This window comes from Trichomycterus rosablanca, chromosome 7 (assembly GCF_030014385.1).
Source record: "Trichomycterus rosablanca isolate fTriRos1 chromosome 7, fTriRos1.hap1, whole genome shotgun sequence".
NCBI lineage: Eukaryota > Metazoa > Chordata > Actinopteri > Siluriformes > Trichomycteridae > Trichomycterus > Trichomycterus rosablanca.
In genome coordinates this window covers 20,694,112-20,721,062 of record NC_085994.1, presented here as the reverse complement: position 1 = coordinate 20,721,062, position 26,951 = coordinate 20,694,112, and the positions used below count along the sequence as shown (strand labels likewise).

General features: G+C 37.0%; 2 protein-coding genes and 1 long non-coding RNA gene across 6 annotated transcripts in view; 1 reads left to right on the top strand and 2 right to left on the bottom strand.

The window, feature by feature from the left end:
- Positions 1–14,890, bottom strand: part of kif2a (kinesin family member 2a) — a 20,852-nt gene extending 5,962 nt beyond the window's left edge. Inside the window, exons 1-17 of one of the 3 annotated variants that reach the window (XM_062999117.1) lie at positions 14,736–14,890; positions 10,641–10,735; positions 8,311–8,433; positions 6,745–6,799; positions 6,446–6,619; positions 4,815–4,915; positions 3,756–3,851; positions 3,551–3,605; positions 2,892–3,054; positions 2,549–2,639; positions 2,149–2,212; positions 1,967–2,058; positions 1,650–1,792; positions 986–1,190; positions 671–781; positions 517–584; positions 202–311 (exon numbers count right to left, since the gene is read on the bottom strand). In XM_062999117.1, coding sequence (XP_062855187.1) covers positions 202–311; positions 517–584; positions 671–781; positions 986–1,190; positions 1,650–1,792; positions 1,967–2,058; positions 2,149–2,212; positions 2,549–2,639; positions 2,892–3,054; positions 3,551–3,605; positions 3,756–3,851; positions 4,815–4,915; positions 6,446–6,619; positions 6,745–6,799; positions 8,311–8,433; positions 10,641–10,735; positions 14,736–14,796 — 1,807 coding nt within the window. In that variant the 5' untranslated portion in view covers positions 14,797–14,890. The remainder of the gene's footprint in view (positions 1–201; positions 312–516; positions 585–670; positions 782–985; positions 1,191–1,649; positions 1,793–1,966; positions 2,059–2,148; positions 2,213–2,548; positions 2,640–2,891; positions 3,055–3,550; positions 3,606–3,755; positions 3,852–4,814; positions 4,916–6,445; positions 6,620–6,744; positions 6,800–8,310; positions 8,434–10,640; positions 10,736–14,735) is intronic. The other 2 variants (XM_062999114.1, XM_062999115.1) reach the window with 2 other exon arrangements.
- LOC134318279 (uncharacterized) lies at positions 14,620–22,394 on the top strand. Of its 2 annotated transcripts, none has more exons than XR_010013372.1 (5): positions 14,620–14,818; positions 17,845–17,950; positions 18,035–18,105; positions 18,239–18,380; positions 22,312–22,394. It is a non-coding gene; the product is annotated as an uncharacterized LOC134318279 (long non-coding RNA). The 2 variants fall into 2 exon arrangements; XR_010013371.1 differs by having other exon boundaries at positions 17,797–17,950.
- Positions 17,496–26,951, bottom strand: unc45b (unc-45 myosin chaperone B). Its single transcript, XM_062999113.1, has 20 exons — positions 26,891–26,951; positions 25,967–26,137; positions 25,825–25,861; positions 25,528–25,703; positions 24,947–25,036; positions 24,673–24,840; positions 24,340–24,505; positions 23,467–23,637; positions 22,672–22,843; positions 22,266–22,566; positions 21,779–21,873; positions 21,458–21,599; positions 21,013–21,153; positions 20,754–20,881; positions 20,135–20,201; positions 19,920–20,033; positions 19,670–19,785; positions 18,469–18,586; positions 18,217–18,372; positions 17,496–17,956 (listed from the first exon to the last, which is right to left on the bottom strand). Exons 1-20 carry the CDS (start codon positions 26,894–26,896, stop codon positions 17,693–17,695), a joined length of 2,799 nt encoding a protein of 932 aa, XP_062855183.1. The 5' UTR covers positions 26,897–26,951; the 3' UTR covers positions 17,496–17,692.

The following is a 26,951-nucleotide window of genomic DNA, read 5'->3' as shown; positions in this document are numbered from 1 at the left end:
AAAAAGGGTAAAACGCTGACCAAAATGTTAATCACACCACTTAACAAAGAACATAGAAAGCAGTGTTTGCTACTGCATTTGGAATCTTAAATGAGCATGACACTGCATGAAGCTGTATGCCTCTTCACATGCATCATGGGTTAAAACTTGCCATCTAGATGTAAGCAAAAGTAAATGGTGTTATCTGTTCATAAGGCGTGTGGGAAGCTGGAAAAATAAGCCTTTGCTCATACTCGCATGTGGGTGAGAGCCCAGAGTGACTTCCTTGAGAAAACGGGATGTCTGAAGGGCTAATCCCAAACTCCTTTACTCTTGAGAAGCCAGGAATAAGCAGAAAAGACAAGTAAAGAAAGACAGATATGAGGATGAACAGAGTACAACTGTTTGCTCTACAGTCGATAAATTATTAGGAAATATGATCATTTGGGAAAATAAAATGAGGTCCATGTATCACCTCATTATCTCACCATAATATTAATAATACAGTAGAAACCACAAAAAATGCTGCTTTTCTACCTGTTGGCATATCGTAGTGTATTTAGGGTGTTTTCACAGGAAGCCATTCCAGGAGAGATAGTAGCAATCTGTTCAGACAGAAAAGGACCAGGTTTCATTTGTATAATTCACCAAAACAGAAATACTCCGAATTAAAAAAAGGTTTGCTTTTTACCATGCATGTTCTGGAGTTCTCTCCAATAAATGAGTCTCTGAGCACCTGCGTAAGCTTGCTGGCTCTGAAAGGCGTGTGCGGCTTGTTCCGCCCCAAGGCTCTGATACACTCCTGATGGACAGGACACCACTCATAATACATGCATTTTTATATAACAATGAGGTTCTTAAGTAAATATCAATAACAAATGACATTTAACTTTTATTAACTATTTCCTCGCCAGGGTCACGTCGACCGGCAGATACTGGACACCAATCAACCCTGGCTTCTGAACATAGGTATGTATTGTTAACCTTATTTCAGTGATTCACTGACCTTCAGTGCAAGTAAGCTTTTGTTAATCTCAGCTCCCTCCAACCTAGTCTGTCGGTCCGCACTGGACGTGTCTGCACCACGTTCATTTCCTGCCAGGTCAATGAGTGAGAACTTGCCGTGCATTTTCCCCTTTTTGCGCAGAATGATTTGAAAGACGGCATGGCTGCGGGATGAGTGGGCATTGGCAGAAGTCTGGCCTGATGTCCTGGAGATGTGACATAGAGGGAAAGTTAGTTAACATTACCAGGCAGAGTTGGAGGACATGTCCCAAAATAATACATTTTAGACATAATCTACTTATAATGAAGGATTACCAGAAACAGTTTATCAGCACCAAGCAAAAGTAATTAAACCCCAACAAAATGTAATATAAACTAACAACAAGAATTCTACAAAATTAATACATTTTTAGCTATGATTTCTATCACAGTTACAGCAATAATGATGGCCTGTCCCAAACAAGCACAGAATCTATCCTGAGTAAAGACCCAGTATTTAGACCAATTGTTAAAACAACCTAAAGGTTTGTCAGAGCCACAACAGTGCAAAGCTGGGCTCAGTCAAATGACAATATTATTGCATGCACCACTATTATCATTTTTGAAGAATTCTCAAGTTGTGACGTTGACACTGTTAATGCTGAAAGTGTGCAGCTTCTAAATACCTGCAGCTGTTTCCAACTTCAATGAGCTTAAGGACATCTTCAGTGCATCGAACCTCTCTCTCCTGCAGCCCAACCACCTGCACCTGCTGCTTCCCATCCTCCAGTACACGAAGCTTTGCTTTACGATTTAGCAGGTCAAATACCTAAACAAGCCAACACATAGTTAGAAACTTGTACTCAAAATCTTTGGAGTCAGATGTTATAAAATATTTTATCACCCTCTATTGTAAAGTCCTGTTAGTATGAAAGATAACACTTTACAATATTCAAAAAGTATCAGTTTCTGAAGAAAGATCACTAATGATCAGGTCACTTGCCTTTCCACTGTAGATTTCAAAGAATGTTGCATAAACCTGAAGATCTAACTTCTTATAGTTAGGTTTCTTCAGCAGGAGAAAAACATCACGAGCTGCACGATGTCAAAACAATAAAAATGAACATGTTTATTGTATATATGTAAAGTGGTTTCAAATCAGGTTAAGATTGCAAAAATATTTACCAGCTAATGCGTAGATTCCTTTTGAACAGTCTTGGTTCTTTCCTGAAAAATCTCCACCCATGGTCTAAAAAACCAAATACATCCATTTGAACTTCATATTCAAAAAAAGTCAATAAGGCTAGAACCCACAATTGTTGAAGTTTTGAAGACAATGCATACAAGTGGATACAGTGGATTCTGAATTATAAAACTGATAGAACTTGATGCTGCTAATGTACATATGTTATATCACATTACTCCCAATACAATAATGGTTTCAATGAATATTAAGTTATTTACCATCATCAGTGTCTTCAGTCTAACAAGTATTACTAAACAATAATACAACTAATACTAATGTTAGTAAATAGTATTACTAAATAATAATATATACAGTCATTAAAACAGAAAGCATTTTTACATGCGTTTTCCCGCTTCCCGTTTGGCCGTAGGCAAAACACGTGGCCATTCCCCTCTCAAAGATGGTTTCCACTAGAGGCCTTGCTGTGAACCTGTGCAGGACAGATACATATATTATAAAGCACTTTTCTTCTAATGGATCAACATCGTCTTATCAGCACTCTCTCACTCAGTATGGCTATCCCATTTAGGACAGTTTAGCTGGCAATTAAGTTCTCCAGATAGTTGTAAACAATCATTCACTTATTGCTAACTTGTCTTTATTACTTCCATTAGAAAGCCTAATAATTACGTAATTGTGATTAGACAGGTGACAGAAATACAATTAGGATGAGAATATTGACCTGTAAACCATTTCGTTTTCCGCACTGTCATCGAAGGCATAATCAAAGCGAAATGTTTGATTTTCTAGGTATCGAGTAAGATCCACTTTCTGCTTCGGTTCATGCACCATGACGACATCTTTACTAGGGATGGTGATCACATCCAACTCTTTTGTAGTGAGTTCTACAACACAGGAAAAATGGACACTGTAACAGCTTGAAGAAGCAGTTTTCTGTGTTTTTTTTAAATAACAGAAGTTTAGTTGATACTGACATACATTTACATTTTCATAACTTGTTGGATCATTATTGGATCGGACTGGACATTTTTCTATTCAATTCAATATTCAGATTTGTGATCTGTGATGACACAGAACAGCTACATATGCATAATACAGAACATTTCACAGCCTGTCACAATCTCGCATTTGCCCGACGCAAGTTGGTTTTATTTATTTAAAAGTGCTTAAAAATGGACAGTGAGGCTATTATAATAAAAATGTAAATATTGGTGCAAATTAGGTACAGACACAAAAAGTGTTAACAAAGGGCCAAACAATCGGATCTCTCAAAATTTAACAAATGAATAAAAATGTTAATTCCAGACGAACTACTAAATCCTACAGTAAATGTGACTGGTCAGTAAAATAAAAAAAAAGCCTCTGAAATGACATCTTTACCTTTTTTGTTTAGAGGTCGCTTCCTCACACAAACGCATATCCGGTGCTCTTCAATCTACAGGGGGGAAAAATTTAACTCTTTAATAAAGTTTAAAGCCATTGTTTAGATCTTCTATAAATTAAATAAGCAAAACAAACCTTACACATTGTTTAGCCAAACATCTTCACCAAAAGAATAAGAATCAGTGTGGTTAAGTTTAATTACCAAATCAGCTGTGGTTAGTGGCCTGTAGTCTAGACTTGCTCTGAAGTCTCTGATCATCTGCAGTATTTCATAGTTAGGAACTGTTGTGTCCACCTCCTTTAAAACAAAACAGTCAAGAGTTTTATTACACAGTAAAAGAGATATTTTATATATTTATTCATTCATTTATTCTGTTTGATAGAAGTTAAAAAATTAGTGATATAAAAACATGCTTTCCAATAAATCCCAATTTCTAGTAGTAATTGACTAGAAAAAGTTGACTTAAAATCTACTAGATACTGCCTAAATAGCTTGCAAGTGATATGGCTTGTAATTAACACATATGATTACATATGAAGGCAGACAAGGAACACCAAGATTAAGCTGGATTGACCATCACAACGTGGATTGCACTATCAGGAGCTAGTCTGATACAGGTGACAAGACAGAGAGCTTTGGAGGAAGTTGACCCATCTGTGCAGCCAACCATCACAAAATGATAACTGCATAGTGACGTGTGCTCTAAAAACATCTAACCCTATCTAAAATATACAAAAATTAAAAAAACTTGTATTACAACCTGTTCAAACATTTAATACAGTGGCAAACCGTCAGGGCTCTCTAAGCCCTCTCTAAAGCATACCCTCTGAAGACTCTTTCAGAGGACACACAAACTCAAATTATTGCCAAAGTTACCTACATAACCCAAAGCATACAACCAAAACAACACTGGAATGGCTTCAGGGACAAGTCACTGACCGTCCTTAAGTGGCCTAGCCAAAGCCCAGACCTATGCCCCACTTAACATATGTAAAGATACCCAAATATGGCAGTTCAAAGATGCCAACCATCAAATCTGACAGAGCTTCAGAGTATCTGCCATGAATCATGGGAAAAACTGCACAAATCTAGGTGTGCAAAGCTTGTAGAGACATATCCAAGGTTTGCAGGTTTCACAAAATATTAAATTAAGGGTCTGAAAATTTTTGTGAAAAAGATCGTGTTTTTGATTTTTAACAAAAAAACAAAAAAACATAAGTGTGCTTTTACGATTGGTGAATTTGCATAACAAACACTAACCTGTGCTCGCTTTTCCCTTAGCTCTTGCTGCTGCAGTCTCCGCCTCTCTCTCTTCTCCTGCAGTTTCTCCACCTCCTTTACACAGTTGGACTTCCTCCTCGCTGCCAAAAAACCATGACAAGACAGTCAGACAATCCTGACTACACAATAGCATTAGTCACTTCCTTTTTTAAAAAAAGGTCTTTTCCTGTTACTTTATCTAACCTTTTTATCACCTTTATTAAATGTCTGCATTTTGCATGTTAAGGCCAAATCGTTCAGCTTTGTATCAAATATACACTTCTGTTTTTATTGTTATTGCTATATTTAGTTTATCTATATTGTTTGTTTATTAGGATTTTAATGTCATGTTTTGCACTCTGGTTACATTCATGACAGACACACGGTAGTTACTCGTTACACAAGGTTCATCACTTCTCAAGGTTATATCAAACACAGTCATGGACAATTTTGTATCTCCAATTCACCTCACTTGCATGTCTTTGGACTGTGGGAGGAAACCGGAGCACCCGGGGGAAACCCACACAGACACGGGGAGAACATGCAAACTCCACACAGAAAGCACCAGGACCGCCCCACCTGGGGATCGAACCTATAAAATCTATATAAAAATGTATAGATGTATAAGTGTACCTGTGTCTGTGAGTACGTTTGTTTCAACTTCTCCATTCTTAGCATTATATACACCCATGTTTTTTTGAAAATGTTTGTTTGTTTTTATAATGCCATGATGTCATTCATATATGATGTCATCGGTGTTTTATGCTAGTTTTATTTGTTTTTTATATATGTTTTCAGTTTTATATTAATAAGGAAATTGAAGATTATTTCTGAATTATCTTGGGTAAAGATTTCTTTTAATGTATTGGGCACATGTAGTTTTTTTTCCTTTACTGTTGTATTTTGGGCATTTGATCAGGATGTGTTTTGTAGTGATTGGTCTGTGAGAGTCTACGCAAAGTCTGGGGTCTTCTCTTAGTATTTACATTTTCGCCATTTAGCTGACGGCCTTTGTCCAAAGCAAGTTACGGTACTGTGACAGCATAAGGTCTAAGCAATTAAGGGTTAATGACCTTGCTCAAGGGCCCAATTGCAGCAACCTGCCAGTGGTGGGGCTTGAACCAGTGACCTTCTGATTACTAGTCCAGTGCCTTAACCTCTAGGCTACGACCTCCCGACGTCTACAACTTAGTATTAAGTATTTGTGTGTTAATCTGGAATGGCCTGTTCTACATCTATTATATTTAACTTGATCTGTAAATTTTCCATAGTACATTTTTATTTATTTATTCTGGATGTTGGGGTGAATCTCATGTAACTTACTGTTTGTTTGTGTGTTCCAATGAAGTTGCCATTTATTTTTAACATATTCATTTATAAGGGATTTGATGCCTGTTTGTGAAAGTTTAAAGTTAATGATTTTTGTAGGGTTCTTCCTCTTTTTCATTTCAATGTAAGTTCTTTTATGGTGCTCTGTATTCTGATTATTGTTGGGTGTTCGGCTGTGTGTGTGTTTAGTGCCTAAAGGCATGATTTGGAGTCTGTACAGATCAGGATGTTGCGCTTGTTCATTATCCTTGCATATCCTAGTGCTCTTTGAAAATGCATTTCAGTTGAGTGTACATGATTACCATTCTGTTGCTGCTGTTGGCTCTGCTGTATTTGAGTCTGTACAGGCTGGGCTGGTTGTTGAGCAGGTGGTGGGGGGGCTGACTCCAGCTGCTGCTGCTGCTGCTGCTGCTGCTGCTGCTGCTGCTGCTGCTGCTGCTGCTGCTGCTGGCCTGGGCGAGCCCGGGTCGAGCCAACTGTCAGGATAAAACACACACACACACGCACGCACACACAATGTATTTGAGCAATGTATTTATAGATAGGACTGTATTTCTCAAATACTTCCATCCATAGCTAAAAGCCATGAGAACAAACATACCTCGGTTGTCTCTGGATGGGATCTCTGCCCTTGCAGGAGCAATTGTTCTACGATTCTGCACAACAAAAGCAAAGCATAACCACATTCAGAAAAGCTTTTTTGGCAATAAACTACAAGAGACATACATTTCCTTTCCTAGCCAGGTAATAATTGATGATTAGATATGAATTAGTTATGATAAGGGCTGCAACATATGAGTTTGCTAATTGCAGTTCTGAAAAACCTTAGATGCAAAGTGTCTTAAAAGCTTCTTTATCTACAAAGGCAGCTATTGTCACATCCACTTGCTCATATTAGGGATTTAAACTTCAACCTTATTACTAATGAATCTTTAGTCAACAATTAACCATAAACTGGCAGGCTACTGGATACCCAACACAATCTCAAATGCAGGGGTGCTCAGGTGTCTATTCCACCACCACTGAGTACAAGGTTTGAGTCCCAGTAAGGCTAAAAATGGAAGGCCAGATGGAGTATTATCTTAACGCATTAGCAGCAGCGACTCCTACTGTGTGGTCAGTTGACAGCACGAGCAGCAAAAGATTACTTAAAAGTACATCAGAAGGGCCACATGCTACTCCATAATGCCCCTTTGCCAGCACTGATATCACGCAGAACGTGGAATCAGAGGAGTGGGTTGTGGGTGTTGATATATTTTTGCAACATAATTATTTAGATTGATTTTTCACTGAGATTCATGTCCAAAGGTCTTTACACAAAACGCACGGAAGTATTGTATTGCATTGTACTGTTCTAAAGAGTCTATTCTATTCTACTGCAAACATAATGAACATAAACACCAGAAGGCTAGACCTGAAACATGCTCTACCAAAAGGAAACGCCTTGAAAAAGTCAAATTCTGTTGAATTCGATTTTCGAAGCTTCACTCTCCATGAAATATTAATCTGCTGCATGTGTTGAAAACTGATTTAATGTACTTTGTAAACAACAGCAAAACAAACATTTTAGAATGCAACTAATACACTAATTCCTTCATCACAAATCTATTTCTGACTGTAATATAAAACGGTTAGCTGAGCCAAAATACAACAACATAATTGTTTTCTGTTTAACTTCAAATTGAAACACGCTCTTCTGAAGAGGGATGGCTCTGACAAGGGTGCAAAAATTCAATGTAACATTTGTGTTGTGGAAAACACTTGGTGTATCGAGCTCAGGGACACACCCCAAATTTCGCAGAGTCAGCTTTCCAAAACTCCACTCCTAATTTAGTTATCTGAACAGTTATGTTCTTTAATAAATTACTGCACTTATTAAACGAGTACTATGTCAGTTATTTGGCATCTTTAGCTTATACATTTTTTAAACAAATTTTGTTGTTTGTATGAAACCTTTTCAGGTGTTTGGGTGGCGTAGCAGTAACTTGCGCTAGCTCATTACTGCTGGGGTACCGGGGTTTGAATCCCCAGCGGTGCTGATAAAAATAAAATGAAATAAAATAGATTTTACTGAAATACAGGATGTGATCAAAATATCTAACAGACCTGCTTTTTAAAAAAAAGTCAATAACAAGTATGTTTACAATGAATTTGAGCTAAGACTTACCTTGGGGATCTTGTTGACCTTTGCAGAATTGGGTGTGGGAGGTGGTGGTGTTAAAGGACTTAAAGATATTTCCTCCTCTGGAGCAACATCTGGGTTTAGTGAGAATATGCACTCCAAATCAATCTGTTTCAAAAAGAGAGAAACATACTTTTAAATAAGTCTTTAAAAAGTAACAGTTAATTACGTAAAACCCTAAAGTACACACATACTAAACTTAACATGATCTTACTGGAACACAACAAATACAGCTTGCGGACATATAAAAGGAAAATCTCAAATAAATAACTACATTGAACCATATTCTTGACAAGCAAGAAAGTTCTTATCTAGAGTACACCATAAGTGCTTGAACCCAACAGTACAGTGTTTGGTGCCCCTGTTTTGCTGTGGGGGGCATTTTGCTGTCATGGTTTGCATCTACTTGACCCCTTATATGAAAAACATTGAAGGTTTCACCCTTTTTTTTCTTTCAGCTGCTCCCATTCTTAGGGGTCACCACAGATGATTATTCTGGTCTACATACAGTGCCTTGCAAAAGTATTCAGCCCCCTTGAACTTTTCAACCTTTTGCCACATTTCAGGCTTCAAACATAACGATATGAAATTGTAATTTTTTGTGAAGAATCAACAACAAGTGGGACACAATCGTGAAGTGGAACGAAATTTATTGGATATTTTAAACTTTTTTTAGAAATAAAAAACTGAAAAGTGGGGCGTGCAATATTATTCAGCCCCCTTGCGTTAATACTTTGTAGCGCCACCTTTTGCTGCGATTACAGCTGCAAGTCGCTTGGGGTATGTCTCTATTAGTTTTGCACATCGAGAGACAGAAATTTTTGCCCATTCTTCCTTGCAAAACAGCTCGAGCTCAGTGAGGTTGGATGGAGAGCGATTGTGAACAGCAGTTTTCAGCTCTTTCCACAGATTCTCGATGGGATTCAGGTCTGGACTTTGACTTGGCCATTCTAAAACCTGGATAAGTTTATTTGTGAACCATTCCATTGTAGATTTTGCTTTATGTTTTGGATCATTGTCTTGTTGGAAGATAAATCACCGTCCCAGTCTCAGGTCTTTTGCAGACTGCAACAGGTTTTCTTCCAGAATGGTCCTGTATTTGGCTCCATCCATCTTCCCATCAATTTTAACCATCTTCCCTGTCCCTGCTGAAGAAAAGCAGGCCCAAACCATGATGCTGCCACCACCATGTTTGACAGTGGGGATGGTGTGTTCAGGGTGATGAGCTGTGTTGCTTTTACGCCAAACATAACGTTTTGCATTGTGGCCAAAAAGTTCGATTTTGGTTTCATCTGACCAGAGCACCTTCTTCCACATGTTTGGTGTGTCTCCCAGGTGACTTTTTATAGATATCTTTGAGAAATGGCTTTCTTCTTGCCACTCTTCCATAAAGGCCAGATTTGTGCAGTGTACGACTGATTGTGTCCTATGGACAGAGTCTCCCACCTCAGCTGTAGATCTCTGCAGTTCATTCAGAGTGATCATGGGCCTCTTGGCTGCATCTCTGATCAGTCTTCTCCTTGTTTGAGCTGAAAGTTTAGAGGGACGGCCGGGTCTTGGTAGATTTGCAGTGGTCTGATACTCCTTCCATTTCAATATGATCGCTTGCACAGTGCTCCTTGAGATGTTTAAAGCTTGGGAAATCTTTCTGTATCCAAATCCGGCTTTAAACTTCTCCACAACAGTATCTCGGACCTGCCTGGTGTGTTCCTTGGTCTTCATGATGCTCTCTGCGCTTTAAACAGAACTCTGAGACTATCACAGAGCAGGTGCATTTATACGGAGACTTGATTACACACAGGTGGATTCTATTTATCACCATCAGTCATTTAGGTCAACATTGGATCATTCAGAGATCCTCACTGAACTTCTGGAGTGAGTTTGCTGCACTGAAAGTAAAGGGGCTGAATAATATTGCACGCCACACTTTTCAGTTTTTTATTTCTAAAAAAAAGTTTAAAATATCCAATAAATTTCGTTCCACTTCACGATTGTGTCCCACTTGTTGTTGATTCTTCACAAAAAATTACAATTTCATATCGTTATGTTTGAAGCCTGAAATGTGGCAAAAGGTTGAAAAGTTCAAGGGGGCTGAATACTTTTGCAAGGCACTGTACCTGATCTGACGCTGTAGAACTGCCTAATATGCTCAGTTTTTAGAGAGGGCTTAAACTTGAAAAAAGCCCCAGTGCCTCCACTGCACATCACCATGTGCATTTTAAAAGTATAGCTAGTTGCCCTTATCCCTGGAACACAGGCACAGTTGTGCTATTTATTATTCATAGTGTTAAGGCTTACAAGAATGTTGGGCTTACCTCTTTCCCTTTTGTGTCTCCGTTTTCTATCCACTCCACTGTAACACTTTCATTATCTTCATTTAAAGAAGTCACCATGGCTTGATGTATTCGTCCTGCAATAAGCAAAAAAAAAAATCACTTTAACCAGCTCTCTAGTGGTTTAAAACAATGGGCTAAGTCACCTTATAAAACCTGACTATAAAGCCTTCAAAGTGCAACCCCAAATTCTGGAATGTGTTGCAGGCCTGAAATGCAGGACTGAATGTACTGTATATTAACAATAAAACAAAGTTGACCAGGCAAAATATCTAGGATTCGTACTGTGTTTTTTTCCGATTTGGTGTTGCAGTAAACTACTTGCTTACACTCATCAAAAGGGATGCAACTTGTGCCACATATTTGTCTGAACAGGGCCAAGGCACTTGGGTGGCACAGCAGTCTATTACCCCAACACTGCTGAGATCAGGGTTCAAATCTCGGTTGTGCTATCGGCCAGCTAAGTGTCACACAGACATGACTGGCTATGGCCGGGAGTGGTAGAAGCCCTGCAATAAACCGGTCCTGTCCAAGGCAATACCTTTCTTTACTTTTCTCTACTGTACAGTGAGTGAAACACTGTGTAATAAAACTGTTCTGAAAATAACATGTTCCGAATAACAGAGTAAAGCAACAGCATACAGTAACACTGACAGCAGTAATACAAACACAGAAGCTATTTAACTTATATATTACGTCAATGATATGCATACCATCTGTGAGAGTAGGTGATCTGCCAAGATCATAATTCAGCTTAAACACTTAATTACAGCATCTGCTGATCCAAATGATTGCAACATTAATAGCTAAAGAAACTAAAAAAAACATTCTGTGTTGACTGACTGTAATTATTGATCAATTAGCTTAGTCATGAGCATTTAAGCTTCAGGCTTGGCTCACTGGCAATCCACACTTTTACTTAAATTTAGCCTGCAGTGAATCGACCGCAGTGTCTGTCTAATGGAATCAGTCCTGAGTGGCTGTCAGACTTATTCCTGCAATAAACAACCTCTGGCTTCTCTCTTCATTTTAAAAGCGAGTACTTCTAAGTGAATAATGCACAGCACACAAAATCTTCTCTGTGATGTAGCAGTCAAAGTTTTAGATCCTGGCTAACAATTAAAACATTCATCAGGTAAAATAATCATGACACAATGTTTTAACCCAAGTTAAGATACAAATATCTGACCAAAACAACAGCCGAAAATATTTTCTTTTGGGGTACTACGGAAAAAAAAATACTTGTGACAAAAAATCAAAACTTAACAACCTCAACCAAATAACCAGCGATAATGACCATGGTTCAATAAGACACATTGCATTTCCAGCATGGATTGGTGTTGATAAATTACACTACAGCTGTTCCATAAGGTCAGCACTATTTTTAATGGATTTGATTATTTGATTATCATTTATCTTTTTCTTTAGGTTTTTGGTCTAACCTGCTACCAGCTAATTTAAAATAACTTTACTGGGCTGCTTAACACAAGTGTGGAAAGATAATTCATCAGCTGGTTCATATTTAGCTTTGTTTGTATAAAATAAGCACTAGGTCAACTGTTCAATTCATTGCCAACTGTTTGGATCATTAAATCGAGGCGATTTGTCAATTTGTTGTTCCTGCCTTAGCATCCACTTGCAAGTGGAGACACATAATGGTCTTCCATTAACAGGCTATCAGTACACTCCCCAGTGCATTCTATTAACAATACCTGAGAAAAGTACATCCTTATGTGAGCTATAATAACAGCAGCATGCTGAACATGCATGATTCACTTATTAGTCAACACTATAAAAATAGTAAACAAATGCTGAAATATCACAATACACAATAAATCAGCAATTCCATCAGCCTTGGTTCACTTCCACTAAAGCAACTTGCCACACTAGTCTGTATTATTGACATTATGACCATAATTTGGTTGCAAGCTGAAAACCAATTTCTTACTAACTAAACTAAGTATTTGGGCACAGGAAGGTGCTGCAATTACTCAGTCACAGAGAAAAACAGTTCTGAAGACCTGATATTAATACGCCTTACAAGTTTAAGTAAACACTTGACTTTGAGTGTATACTGTATACTGAAGAACGGTGGAATATAATCTTTATTAAAAAAAAATTCTAAATCTGTAGAAAAAATGAATGAGAAATGTACTTTTGGCTCATTGTGCATGATTTATGGGTGAAATTGTGCAAAATGTGCAATATTACAACCCAATGAGCAGTGATGAAGATGAAAATAAATGCTTTAGGGTTCAACTATTTGCTACTAAGTTACACCGTAACACCATTTCAGTCTGTTAGCACAAATTATTGAATCATATGTATTTACTGCTGTTTGGTTGGAAGCACAATTACCTAAAGGTGTGTAACCAGAGGATACCAAAGATAACCTAAAGGTTATCTTTAATTCAGGCTAATTATCTTTTGAGTAGTTCAAGTCACATTGCTGTTTAAATGTTTTCTTCATAGTCTTGTCTGTTCTGCTGCTATGTGATTTAGGGCATTTTCCACAAGCACTTTTGTTCTAAAACAAGAGTACATTTCTAGACATCTTTCTACAGGTGTGATTGGGATCCACTCCCAAGACCTGCCGTGAAGCAATGCAGTTGGCTGAACTGGTCATGTGACTTTCATAGTAATAGTGGAAATAGACTGTTAAATAGACATGGATAAATACACTAAATAAATAATTAACTATATAAATAAGCATGTTCGACTAATTTTATTTATTAGAATTTTTAACCTCATGTTTTACACACTTTGGTTACATTCATGACAGAAATGAAAGTTACTCATTACACAAGATTAATCAGTTCACAAGTTTTAATGTCAAACACAGTCATAGACAATTTTGTAACTCCAATTTACCTCACTTGCATGTCTTTGGACTGTGGGAGGAAGCTCCTGAAGGAAACCCACGCAGAAATGAGGAGATCATGCAAACTCCTCACAGAAAGGACCCGGACCGCTCCATCTGGGGGTCAAACCTAGGACCTTCTTGCTGTGAGGCGACAGTGCTACCCACTGGGCCACCGTGCCGCCCCATCTTTGACTTAAAGGCTTCTTTATAAGCATATAATGATAATAAATAATAATAATAATTTGTACCAATTCCTTCCCAATTTGCAAAAAAGTCTGGATTTACAAAAAACTGTTCTGAACAGGAGTACACAGTGACGTTTCTGATGTTTCCCAAATTTTCCCAAATCTTAAGGATTCAGACCAAGTTCCCTTCAAGGTACATTGGTCAAATATATAACTGTTAATTTTGTAAATAAAGTGCACATATCTGAATGATAAAAAAATGTTTATGTGAAATCAGCACCTAAAAAACTGGAACTGGCTTTTGCTAGTAACTTTATAGATATGACCCAAAGGGTCTTTTAGTTTACAATGAAAACATGGCAGACTCATTTGCAGGCTGGTATGTTTTGGTTACTGAAGAGGAACGATCTGATGTTGTAGTTTATCTTGCAACCAAAATTCTACCCTAATGCACCTCCAAACTGGTCTTTAGCTTTAAAAAAATCGGATTATGACGTGTGTAGACTTCTAATGTGCAGTTTCCTATTATAAAGCTCTGATTACTGCTACATTGTGATTGGGAGCACACCGACGGAATGCTGTGATTTAGTATTCTGAATACGTTCTCTGTTACTGACCACCACTGATCATTAGAAGTGAACAAAGCCATTACATGAAGGGTAGCGTCACTTCTGAAAAAAAAAAAAACCCGAGCAGGAGTGTCACAAAACTAAATTATTAATGAAATACCCAGTTGAACTGAATACCCGTCGTTTATAAGTACATTTTCATGTTTGAAAGCCAGTTAGGTTAGTAAAGGTTAGCTTAGCTACCATTCCGTGGCAACGGTTGCTGTGTTGACAGAACTCTGTGTGTTGATAGCTTAGCTACCAGCGCAACAGGGTTTCACTGTATATTTAACAATACATGAGACTTGTCAGTTGCTAATGCTAACATTAGCGCAATACTTAGCTCAATGTAACGCTAACAGCCGGTTACACTCCCTAGCTACTAACAGCTCAACTAGCTCTAAACAACAAAATAACTCACCATCACTCCGCTTAATCTCCACATATATCCCTACTGTTATTCTGCCGAAGTAAACGGCCATGGTTGCTCGTGTGTGGACTCAGGTAAGCGCTGATAAGCCGGTGTTTTTGTTTGAAATGTTCACATTTGTTCCGTGTTGGTCGGACCCGGGAAACCGGCCAGCGGGAGAAATAAAAGCGGCAAAGTGCCACTGCGCATGCGTCTGCGGCTCAACTTTCGTGACTTCAGCAGGGTGGTACTGATGCTGTTCTACTGCTTCTGAGCGTCATCTAGTGGCATCACTGCAAAACAAGCACACATTACATTTACGGCATTTAGAAGACGCTGTTATCCAAAGCGACTTACAGATGTGACAGTATGCAATCTAAGCAATTGAAGGTTAAGGGCCTTGCTCAAGGGCCCAACAATGGAAACCTGGCAGTGGTGGGGCTTTGTCAAGCACTACAGTCCGGTTTTCTGGCAACCTTCTGATTACTGGTCCAGTACCTTAACCACAAGGCTACAACTGCACTAGACATTAGGCAAAGCTTCTTATTAAATACATAAATATTCGTTTCTTTTTGTTTTATTTAAATCAATTGCTTTATGCTGGTCAAAGTGGTGGGTGCAGTTCGTTGAGCTGGCACCTTGTCCAGGGTTTCCCAGTGCCTTGCGCCCAGTGTTTCCTGGTGGAACCGGACCTGTCGAGACCCTGACCCTGACCTCTTTTTGTATCTCTTTAGCCCATAGTATTCTTCTGCCTTGGTTATGTATGTTGTTACTGAAGTCTTGTCTTAACCCCACAGGTCCAGGGCTTCAACCGGTGGCCCCGTTACACCCACCCGCCCTGTTACACCCAAGAAACACAACTGGTCTTGACGTAGTTAACATCTGCTGTTTTTGATATATGTAACATTGCATGGACTGCATGTTGCATGTGTGTTAGAAAGTCGAAATGAAAAACTTTTATTATGATGTGGTTCAGCAGTGTCCAAAATCTGTTTTGCAATGTTGCGAACTGCTTCTTTAGTTTAGTTATTTACAGCCTTACCTCTACCATTCGACAAACTATTTAAAAACACACACAAAAAAAAACATTTTGTCTATCGTTTGTTTACATACATTAAAAAAACAGGTAAATAAATCATTGTAAAACATTACATGTGGCATGTAACTATCCACTAAATCTACGTACATATATCTACTATACCTTTATACTGTATCAATATTACCTATTTCCACCATCTCACCACCATCACAATCTCTAGTTACCAACTGTGGAATGTTATTTTATAGTCTGACTTCATAATAAAACCCTTGTATTATTCAATGCCATTACAAGCTTTCAATTACACCAGTAACGGGCCTACCTGCTATATGCCTCATTGTTAATTCGCTCCAGGTGGAGGTAGCTTTATAATGCTGGACTCGGTCTGGTCCGGTTTTCTGCTGGCGCCAATGTCGACACACTTTATCTTTTTTCTTGGGAACTCCCTTTTATTGCGCCGGCTTTTCAGCCATCATGAACAAACCGCTATGGATAGTCGAGGCCAATGCATGGATCCACACTGCAATTTTTTTTTTTTACAAAAACTTTATTTTATAGCTTTTCATTTGATTTATTACAATTATTATTATATTATGAAAAATTTAATTACTAACTAACTAACTAAGTAATTTTTTACTAACTAACAGAATATAAATTTTCATGAGCTCATTGTCAACAGGATCTCTGGAATGTTATAGACCAGTGAACACAAGGTTAAAAGTAAAACAGGAAAGGTTGTCAGAAAATAATTGGTTTGTTATGTTGGCACCAAACAATTCACAACTTAAATACAATGTTGCGTGGTGGTTCTGTTTTGCTTATATACTTAATATGTTTTTACAATGTGCATATCTTAATATTTTCACTGGTTTCCTAAAAAAGCTCCAGCACCTGTATTGTACATTTTAAGCAGACCGCAAATACATATTTTACTTTATTTCATATTTATGGCATTTACCACACCAACCTTATTAAATAGATATTTTGTTTTAATATGATTGTGACAATAATAGAGGATTAGGACTGAAAGTAGCAAGACAATGCCAAGTCACATTCTGCACATGTTACAACAATGTGGCTTTGTTGGAAAAGAGTGCAGGTGCTAGACTGGCCTGTCCTGTATTCCATTATATACATGTGGCACATTATGAAAAACAATAAACAATGGAAGCCCTGCACTGTTGAGCAACTGATGAGTTATATTAAGCATGAATAGAAGAAATTCTACTTTTACAACTATAACAGTAAATGTGTCCTTAGTTCCCAAATAATTACAGTATGTTGCTAAAATTTAATGTTGGTTAATTGAACATTAAATGTCATGTCTTTGTGCTATGTTCAATTAAATACAGGCCATAAAAGGAATTCCAAATCACTGTTGATTTATTTACATTTTCTTTACCTTTTCATTTGTACCTGTAGATGTACTGTAGTTTGTATATAAAGGTTACCAGTTATAGTGAAATAATCACTAACTGATAATTAGGAGGCAGTGCCACAAAGGTAAATCAAATGACTTCTTACACCACTATAAAAAAAAAGTTCTAGTCGTTTAGACACAGTAAAAATGTTGCAGAAATGAATTAAATCCCAATATTGAATGGCGTATACTTCATGTACATCTGTTTCTCTCTCTGTGACTTCAACTATACTGCAGATACCACTTTTTATGCTTAATGTAGACAAAAACACACATTCATGTCAAAATGTATATTTATATAAATATACAGGGAACATACATGGAAAAAATATATTTCAAATAAAAATTTAATTAGAAAGTTCATATCAAAACAGCAAAAAATTCTATTCATGCGTAACTGAGAGAAAAGAGCAGATGCTTCATAGTACTTCCACTTTCCCAGAAAGCAGAGCAGGCTGAAACAGCCACATTCTACTACTAATACTTAATGAATAAGTTTACTTCTTTTATTTAATTTGTGAAAGGTTTGATAAGTTCAAGATCCATTGCTTTGGACAAACAGGCACGTGCTGAATCAATACACGCCTGTTTTTGAGGATTGTTCTCTAACTTAGCGATATAGGTAAGGATCTCCAGCATCTCACTTTCGATAATCTTCTTAGCCAACTCGGGATCAGAATCCACCATGTTGAACACTGTCACAATACCACGGTGTTGGATTTGAGGATTGTCATGAAGACACACGCTCTGGAGGATCTCAAGCCATTGGTCAGTCTGCAATTCAACAAAGAAATATTAAGTACAAAGAGCATTAAGTTAGTACTGTAATATAATTAAATTTTGCCTTTTCAGTTCTCTACTGGAGCCAAAAGTTTAATCAGACAAACGTCCAATACTGGAAATCTGTTCTACCCCAATTTTATGTAATAATACAGGCCAAATGCTTTAAGCTACATTTTTATTTTTAAATTAATGATTTTCCTGACTAATTAAATATACAAACAGAACAAAATTAGGTGATTAATGGTTATTACCACTGTGGTTATCTTGGTACAGAGCTTCTTTTGTGCTGCAGTGAGCATAGCCAGTCCACCAGCTGCTGCAATCTGTAGCTTCTCATCATCCTCACCACAAAGGAGCACAAGAAGTTTCAGCTTGTCATTACCATCTTCAAGATATCTGTCCTGAACCTGTCAAGGTAAAGTTAAACAATTAAGCTTTCAAAAGCTTTAGCTTTGTACATGTGATACACATTGTTGTATGTGTGAGCAAATGTTACTTTTTACCTCCTTGCAGCACACAAGATTGCACATGCACTCTGTAGCAGCCTGTCTAATTTGTTCATGTTCCTCAAACATGTAGTTCTCAATCTCTGGTAGTGCCTTCTCCTTCAGGATTTTCACTCTGAGAGAATAAAAGAGAAAGGTCATTTCAAAGGAGAAGTAAGAATGGAATTTTCAATTCACTCTCTTACTGCAAATCCACATTGTTGTAAATGCAGAATGTTGCATGGCATTGTCTGGCTGAAATATGTACGGACGTCTCTGAAAACAATGTACTATTAGAAAGATGTGTTGCTTCAAAATGTGTATCTAACCCCTTAGCATTAACAGCGCCTTTACAGATATGCACAGAAGTTACCTATCGCACTGGCAAAAACAGTAAACTTTGCATTGCTAACAAACAGAATGGCTTTTTTTCCTCATTTGCCTGCACTCTGTGTGCTTTTTTCAAAATCAATTTGAAAGGATTGATTTTTCAGACCACAGCACACGTACATTATATGTGTCAATCCATTTCAGATGAGTCTACGGTCATGAGCTTGAGAAATCAGCAGTGTGTCTCAGTGTTGTTGATATATGACCTCTGCTTTGTGTAAATGTTAAATTTGCATTTGGAAAGGTAGCAACGAACTGTGTTTTCTGACAAGGGTGTTCCTATTTCTAAACCATTTTTTGCGGCCATATTCATTACAGAATCAGATGTACTTTCTTAAAAATATAAACATGAACTTACATACTTATAGACCTCAGAACAAACAATGAATGTTTTTGATCAAATGTTACAGTTAAATATATTTGACAGTTGTCAAATTAAGTGACTACACAATACTAAAGTTGCTCCAACAATTGCAAGGTCAACCTCACATGTACTGTAAATAAATGTAGTAAGATCTAGTAATAATGTATTAACATTAACATTGAAATGCTTTGATATTTAACCTTTTATCATTACTAAATGATAGTTGAAGGGGCTAAATACTTTCTTAAGGCACTGTTCTTGATCTAAAAGACGATTAAATAAATGTTGGAAAGAGAAATATAATCATTTCCACCCAGAGAGCATGGCCAATTATGCTGGCTTGCACACCCTGCCACTAATAACTGAAGAATTGCAGAAAATATGACATATGTCTGGATTGTTGCATCACCTGGGAACCTCTCACTAGCTGGTAAGCATGACAAGTACCGCACAGTATGTACTCACCGAAGCTTGTCATTCAGAGCTGCCAAATTGGTGAGACTCAACAGGGCTTCATAGTTCTGAATACCATCTCTCTCTGTGTTTAGCAGGGAAACCAGTGGTCGCACGACTTCATATATCTGCCACATACACAGCAAAATGATGAATATTGACATGAAACATCAATAGCATCAATAGCAAAGTAGCCTCTCAGACTTAAATTTTAAATTGATCAATTTTTCTATACAGGTAAAAAGCCTTTAACAGTTCTTACCCTTTCACCAGGGAAAGCAATCTCAGGGTTGGTAATGGCAGCAATCTTAGCCAGAGCATGGCAGGCCTTTACTTTTCCTGTGTCAGTTCCCTCCAGAGCCAAAGGAATCAAAGCCTGTGCAAAAAACAAACAAAAAAACAACCAAATTATAAGTCTTGATCAAATGAGGTAAGATGATAAATTATTAGTGCCAAAGTTTGATAATAATCTCTTACCTTTCCACCACCTTGGGCAACAATTGTTCCACGGTCTTTTGGATCATCAGCCAAGGCAAGGAATACCCTAAAAAGCATTGGTAACCATTTTTACTATTTTTGTTGGAATTAAATGTAGTTTTGAAATAAATTTGTTTTGCTATAAGCTTGCTATAAGCCAGCTCCTCTGTTTGTTTAGTCATTGAGATAGTCATTGAGGAGTGCCACTGTTTTGTTCCAAATGTGTTGTTTTTTATTTATATATCTATTTATCTCCAGATTTAGTCACAGCCAATTCTCATTTACAAACATAGTCTACTGTAGTGCATGACAGCTACCAAACTGGAAGAGTCATGGCTAGCGCACTTCCCTTAAGACATGTAAAGCTAGTTACTGTGTTTTTTTAACTGTAGCTCATGCAGTGTTGATGTGCAAAACAGTTTGTATGAAGGAGCACATAACTGACCTACTTCAGACTTATGAGACATGGGATATTAGTGTCTAGTGTCCATTTAATCAATAGTGGATGCAGAAATTACATTTATCATACCCAAACTGCATGGACAGTTGTGCTCTCTTGGAATCCCAGTCACAGATGGATATAGTATAATAAGGGAAAGAACAATATTTAAATTCTCACCTTGCAAGCAGTTCCTTGGTTTGATTCGTCAAAATGGAACTGTCAGCTTTGACCATCACAGTGAGTGCTGATATCACTCCAGCCTTCAAAAGCTTTTTTACTCTCTTGTCAATGAAATCTTTTTTGTCCTAAAAAACGATAAATGTTACAGTTTATTATATAGGGTCATTTTGAAGAAAAAAAACCTTAAGTATAGTAAAATGCTTTAGTTAGCTTAATGCAAATATGCAACAATTTAAGAGTCATTTTTGTGTATTACCTTTGGATGCTGCTCAGGAACATGCTGCTTGGAGAACTTAGCCAGCTGTATCATTTCAGGGAGGATCTCTTTTTTGTCATAGCTGTTGGTGCAGTTCACCAGTGTACAAGCGACAGCATACAGGATGGTTTTATCTCGAGACTGTAAGAGAAATTTTGAATGGATTTAAATTAAATTCTGAGCTGTGTTCTATTAAAAAATCACTAAGACAGAGTTTATCAAATGGGTCGCAGAGAAAAATAAAACTTGTACGCAACCGCCCCCTTGTGGAAGCTTTATGTTACATCTTGTAAACCATAGAGGGACCAAATTACAGAGCAGAGCGAGTAAGATGCATTGTTTGTGTTGCCTGGGTCGCATAAAAAAATAATGTAGGTTGCTTGAAAAAGAAGTTTGAAAAACCCTGCACAAAGATAAAAGCAGTATTGTTTGAGACCTCTCTTACCTTGGCAAGCTCAAACATGGCTCTCATGGCCGGCTCATCCTCAACAAAGTCGTCTTTCACATCCGCATCATTGGTCAGGTATGCTAAACCCTCAATGGCCCATTTTCTTGTGCGGACATCAAGGGTGGGGTTGCACAGCCATCTGAAAAACAATGATAATGAGTCATTCTGTTAAACATAAATAAATATGCATTATAAATATTAAATTATTCTTATTATGAAACTCTGCCTGTCACAAAAATGCCTATGGCACAATAAGTACTATAATTATTTGATTGTCATATAAGTTTGATTATGTATGACATTAAATATGACACTAACTTTCTGCATTGCTTGGCCAGTTTTTCAGTGGAGCCCTCAGCGAACTGTCTCATGGCGTAATCATCACCTCCAGCTGAGCCCAGTTTACACAAACCCTGAAAAAGAAAACAATACAAATTTATATTTGATTAACAGCTGTAGGATTTGCTATTTAAATACCATAATACTACTTTATTGGATTACTACAGGACAGTAAAAATAGTTATATGGTTATGATATGGAGTAATGTAAATCTGAAACTGTTAATAAGTCATATGGTCGAATTTAAAAATTTTAAATTTAGGTAAAGGTTCCACCAACTCTTTTCCAATTGTGGCCCATGCAACGTCCTTGGACATAGGAAAATGCCCAAAACTGGTTAATTAAAATTGCAATTCCTCTCACCCAGAACAGCAACAACAGTTTTTAAGAACCCCGTCCTTTAGACTTATAGCATATGACATGGTCTGCGCACCAAACATACCTAAATGTCATAAAAGATATTTACCACAAGTGCCCTAATCTTGATCTTCTCATTTTTGGTCTTCTTGTAGATGTCTTTGAGCAAGGACACTCCATTGGTGATAATGAAGGAGGCTCGGCTCATTTTGGTGGAAGAATGGATGATAGCTTCAATAGCCACAAGCTGGTCAACCTCACGTTCAGAACCACACAGAGCCACCATCATCTCCATCACGCCCTGATGACCAGCAAGAATGTTACCCACATCAAAGGGCCCCTGCAGCAAGCCTGACACGACGTTGATAGCATGAATGTTTTTGTCCATGTTGTTGGGGTCAAACTTGCTCCTGTTTAAGGTGGACAAATAATGTTGTTTGGATTAGTCCTGTGATCTAAGATCTCAGTAAATGAACAAAACATAAAGAAAGTATTTAACATGGAATGAGGTTTACTTGATGTATTCATCACAGATGTCCCTGAAGTTGTCTCTCTCAGGATCGCAGCGCAGGTCATCATAGAGCTTGTTGAGAAGCACACTGGCAATAAGTTGGGTATTTTCAGTCATGGGCAATTGATCAGGCAAATCTGGCACCTGACCACACACCTTCAGAATCTTTGTCAAGCCTGAAATTGACAATTATACTTGCATATTAACACCAGTGAATTAGCACCTATTCACCTATACCAAGGATCTTTTACAATCTAAAATTTGCACAAATGCCATTGTGACAGATTAATGGCATCAATATTATTCAACTGTTAAAATATCAAGCTAATCACATGCAAAAAATGTGATTATAAAAACAAACTATTAAACTATATTAAAAGTTATTAAGAGTTATAATTTTGCATTATATAAACAGAAGACCTGGATACAAAAAGTATACTTCAGGTTTTACCCAGGCCCAAATACTGTAGGGTCATTAGTTTTATTTTCTGCAATACAAGTGATCAGTAAATTATGCTTAAAACCCTAATACATAAAAACAGTTATATTAATAGAAGTCAAAGGTTCTACTCATAATACATAATTGTAAACGACCACCCAGAACTCCTGGGTGTCTCTGGGCATCCCTAAAACACTTCACAAATTTAAATTACTTAGTCTATTAATTTTTGAACAGAGACATGGTTTGAATTTTTTTTTTAGCTTAACTGGATTTTCTGAGCCACATTAAAACATTTACTATTGTAGTTTTATTTCATATTACTTGGTCATATAATTATGAATACTTCCCAGTACTAACCATGGTCAATAGTGAATAGTGACCTGGAATGATCATGGTCTTTCTTATCCTTTCTGGGCATGTTCTTGCTGAGAAGGTTAAGAGCCTGATCTCTTCCATGTCCTGACACCTTTTTACTGGCAACCATCTCCAACAGTGCCAGCAAAATAGTCTTCAGGTCCTTGCTTGAGTCTTTCAGTCAAGAATAGAAAAAAACTGTTAGATGCAAAATTCACTCGTTATCAACCATACATTAAGAATGGTATCATAGCCACTCCCTGATAAATCAATACATGAATACATAAATACAAGTAAACACAAAGAGACCATCTAAAGGTGTTGGACAAAGATTAAAAACAAGATGCTAAAATGGACTGCTCAATTCCACCATAGGTTCTGGCATTTCATAAAATAATGACATACAGTATATGGCCAAAATGTGTGCACACCACTTCTCATTAGTATGTGCTTCCTCCGTACCCATCGTTTACACACATTCGTTCATTCATTGTGTGTTTTACCACAGGGTTGTGGTGGGCCGTTGCTAACAAGTAAGAAAATGAAATGAATACAATTAATTACTGTATATCCTCCAACTTTATAGCAACAGTTTGGGTACCAACATGTCACAGTGCACAAAGCAAGCTCCATAAAACATGGTTTTACAGCCTTCAACACCATTAAACGCCTGTTGGTTAAATTAAAGCGTCTATTGCAAGCCAGGTCTTTTCATGTGACATAACTGCCAAATGCTTTTTTATTTTAATGGGGTAAAATTCCACAGACACTCCAAATCCTGTGGAAAGCTGTCCCAAAAGAGTGGAGGAAGCTCGTGATCATTTGTTGACATACTTTGGCCACTTAGTGTATCTATATACACATTATTTTTCTTACCAAGTACAAGGGCCTCCTCTTTGCCATAAACTCTGCTGTCCGTTCCTGACAGGGAGTCATATACAGCTTGGAACAAGTTACAGGAAGCCATAGCAATCTCCTCATTATCCATAGCCATGATACTGCACAGCTTCTCAATTGTTACAGTGTGAATGATAGCAGTGGCCTATGAGACATAAAAATGCATCATAAATAAAAATTGGCAAAGAAATCAAGCTAATACACGTTACATTTTGGTGTATACATGAAAAAAGGTTTAATCTATAATAATATTTTTTATTATGAATGCTTGTTGACATTGGCACTCTGTCCATGTCTCATGCTATAATTTACCCTTGCTCGATGCCCAGTGCACATTCCTGACAGGGTCCGGATGGCAGCCAGAATCATCTCGACGTTTCCAGTCTGGATGAGCTGCATGAGCAGAGCCATCCCATTATTCTGGAAGATTCTCTCTGAGCCGGCATCTTCTCTAGCCAGGACGATCAGGTTGTTAGCCGCCTAAAAAATAACTTTAAGTTGTTAATTTTGAAACAGTATTTTAAATATGTTGGTTTTTATTATTAAGGAATATTATTAAGGCATATATGAGTCAATGTGTTCACACCTTTTCTTTCTTTTCTTTATCTGTTTCGTCACTTAGCAGGATCTCAAACATGTTCTGCACTCTGGAGTCCGTGGAGAACGTGGTCTTTAGCTGTGGAAAAAGTAAGAGTGTGCAGTGAAAACCATTCATCTTTGAATAAATATTGACCACATGTTTTTGGTATTACAGACAATAAACATTTGGTTATATAATTTTATATAACATTATTAATTATACATTTTAAAGTAATCACTTTTTTTAATAGTTTAGTGTTTAATGTTGCAGTTAGTTTAGTGGAAGCGACAAAGGTACCACCTGAAATATTGATTTATGTTGTGTATTTTTATAAGAAAATTATATAACATTATATACAGAAAATTATGTAAAATGTTAAATAAATCCCATTAATTGTTCGTATTCAAAATAAAACTTCACTGTTTTCTTTTTCTTTTTCTTTTTAAATACTGTTAAAATGTATTTTAAAAAATACTGAATTTTAGAAAACTAAAACAAAAGTCACTATAATCTGCATGGTCCAACAATGGTATATAAATAATCAATACTAATCAATCTAGTTTTTACAAATGTACATCTAGTCTTACCTTTTGTTGGATCTGCGCTCCAAGTCTTCTGAGGGTTTCCAGAAAGGTCTTGTTTTTAGGCTCCAGTGTTGCACATCTCTGCACATCTTTAAAGGCCATGTCCAGTTTGCCCAGCTTCTCTAGTGCTTGGCATCTTCTGTGTAGTGCTTTGATATCTGATGCATCCACATCTATGGCTGTTCATTAAACAGTAGACATAAATCAGAGTAAATGTATATACATTTTTACATCTTGTATTTTTCCATATATATGAAAACTTCTAAAACATTTAAACATGTTTGAATTTGGGATACATACCTTTGGAAGCATCTGATGCAGCATTGGTATAGTTTTCCTAAAATGCAAATCAGCATCAGCATTAAGAAATGAATTAGGTAAAGAAATGACCTATTAAACTGTTAATTAACAATTGGAATAGGATTAGTTTTTATATAAATACCTTTTTTAGGAAACAGGCTGATCTGTTTCTGTAGATAACTGCCTGGGCTTTCTTGTCCTTGCAGACTTTGATTGCCTTTGTGTAGCTCTCAATAGCTTTCTCGATATCTCCTGCTTGGAAGTGCTTGTTGCCTTCCTCTTTCAACTGAACTGAATCTGCCATCTCTCCCATCTAAAAATGTTGGCAAATTAATAAATACATGTTGTACAATGTAAAAATCTGTTTTTATGTATGCTTTTTTTTTTTTTTTGGTCTGTAAATTCTACAAAAAGTTTTCTTCAGAGTTTACACTTTTCTAGGCCAAAAGGTCCTTTTGTCTTCTCTTAAAAAGACAAACCAGAAAACACCTTAAATCACTTTTTTAGAGCAAGGAATATTTCAGCAGACACAGCACATTTTGTTTTACTAGTAGGATTTTAACCTGAATTGGCAATTAAGCTGTCTAGCAGCAGACCCTCCACAACCCTGATCAACATAAAGCTGTTACTGAAGATAAATACATGAAATTATCAATATGTAGATTTAAAATGCAATATACACATTAACTTGTTAGAATATAGAAATTGTATTAATCAGGTAAATCACACACAAACGAATAAAATGCAGTCAGCAATAAACATTTGATTAAAAACTATTGCTTGTACTAAAACATGACTGCACACAAAATATCATTATTGTTCCACTAATGTAAGTAACATTTAACATTCTTTTTAAAAAAGATATTTAGCTAATGGTGAGGCACATTCTTATCTTAAATTCTTAATGTCCTACCTCATGCCATATTTGGGCAAAAGTTTGGCCTGCTGGGAGACCATCACACACAGCATGTGCATTACCTTAAGGATAAATTATTACCCCATTCTTTATCCCATCTCTAGTAATACAATTAATACAAAGAAATAGATCTTTAAAAAAGCCACATACCATCATTTGTGTGATAGTTTCCAGTAGTTAAATTCAATTGAATTAAGAAATTCTTCACTGT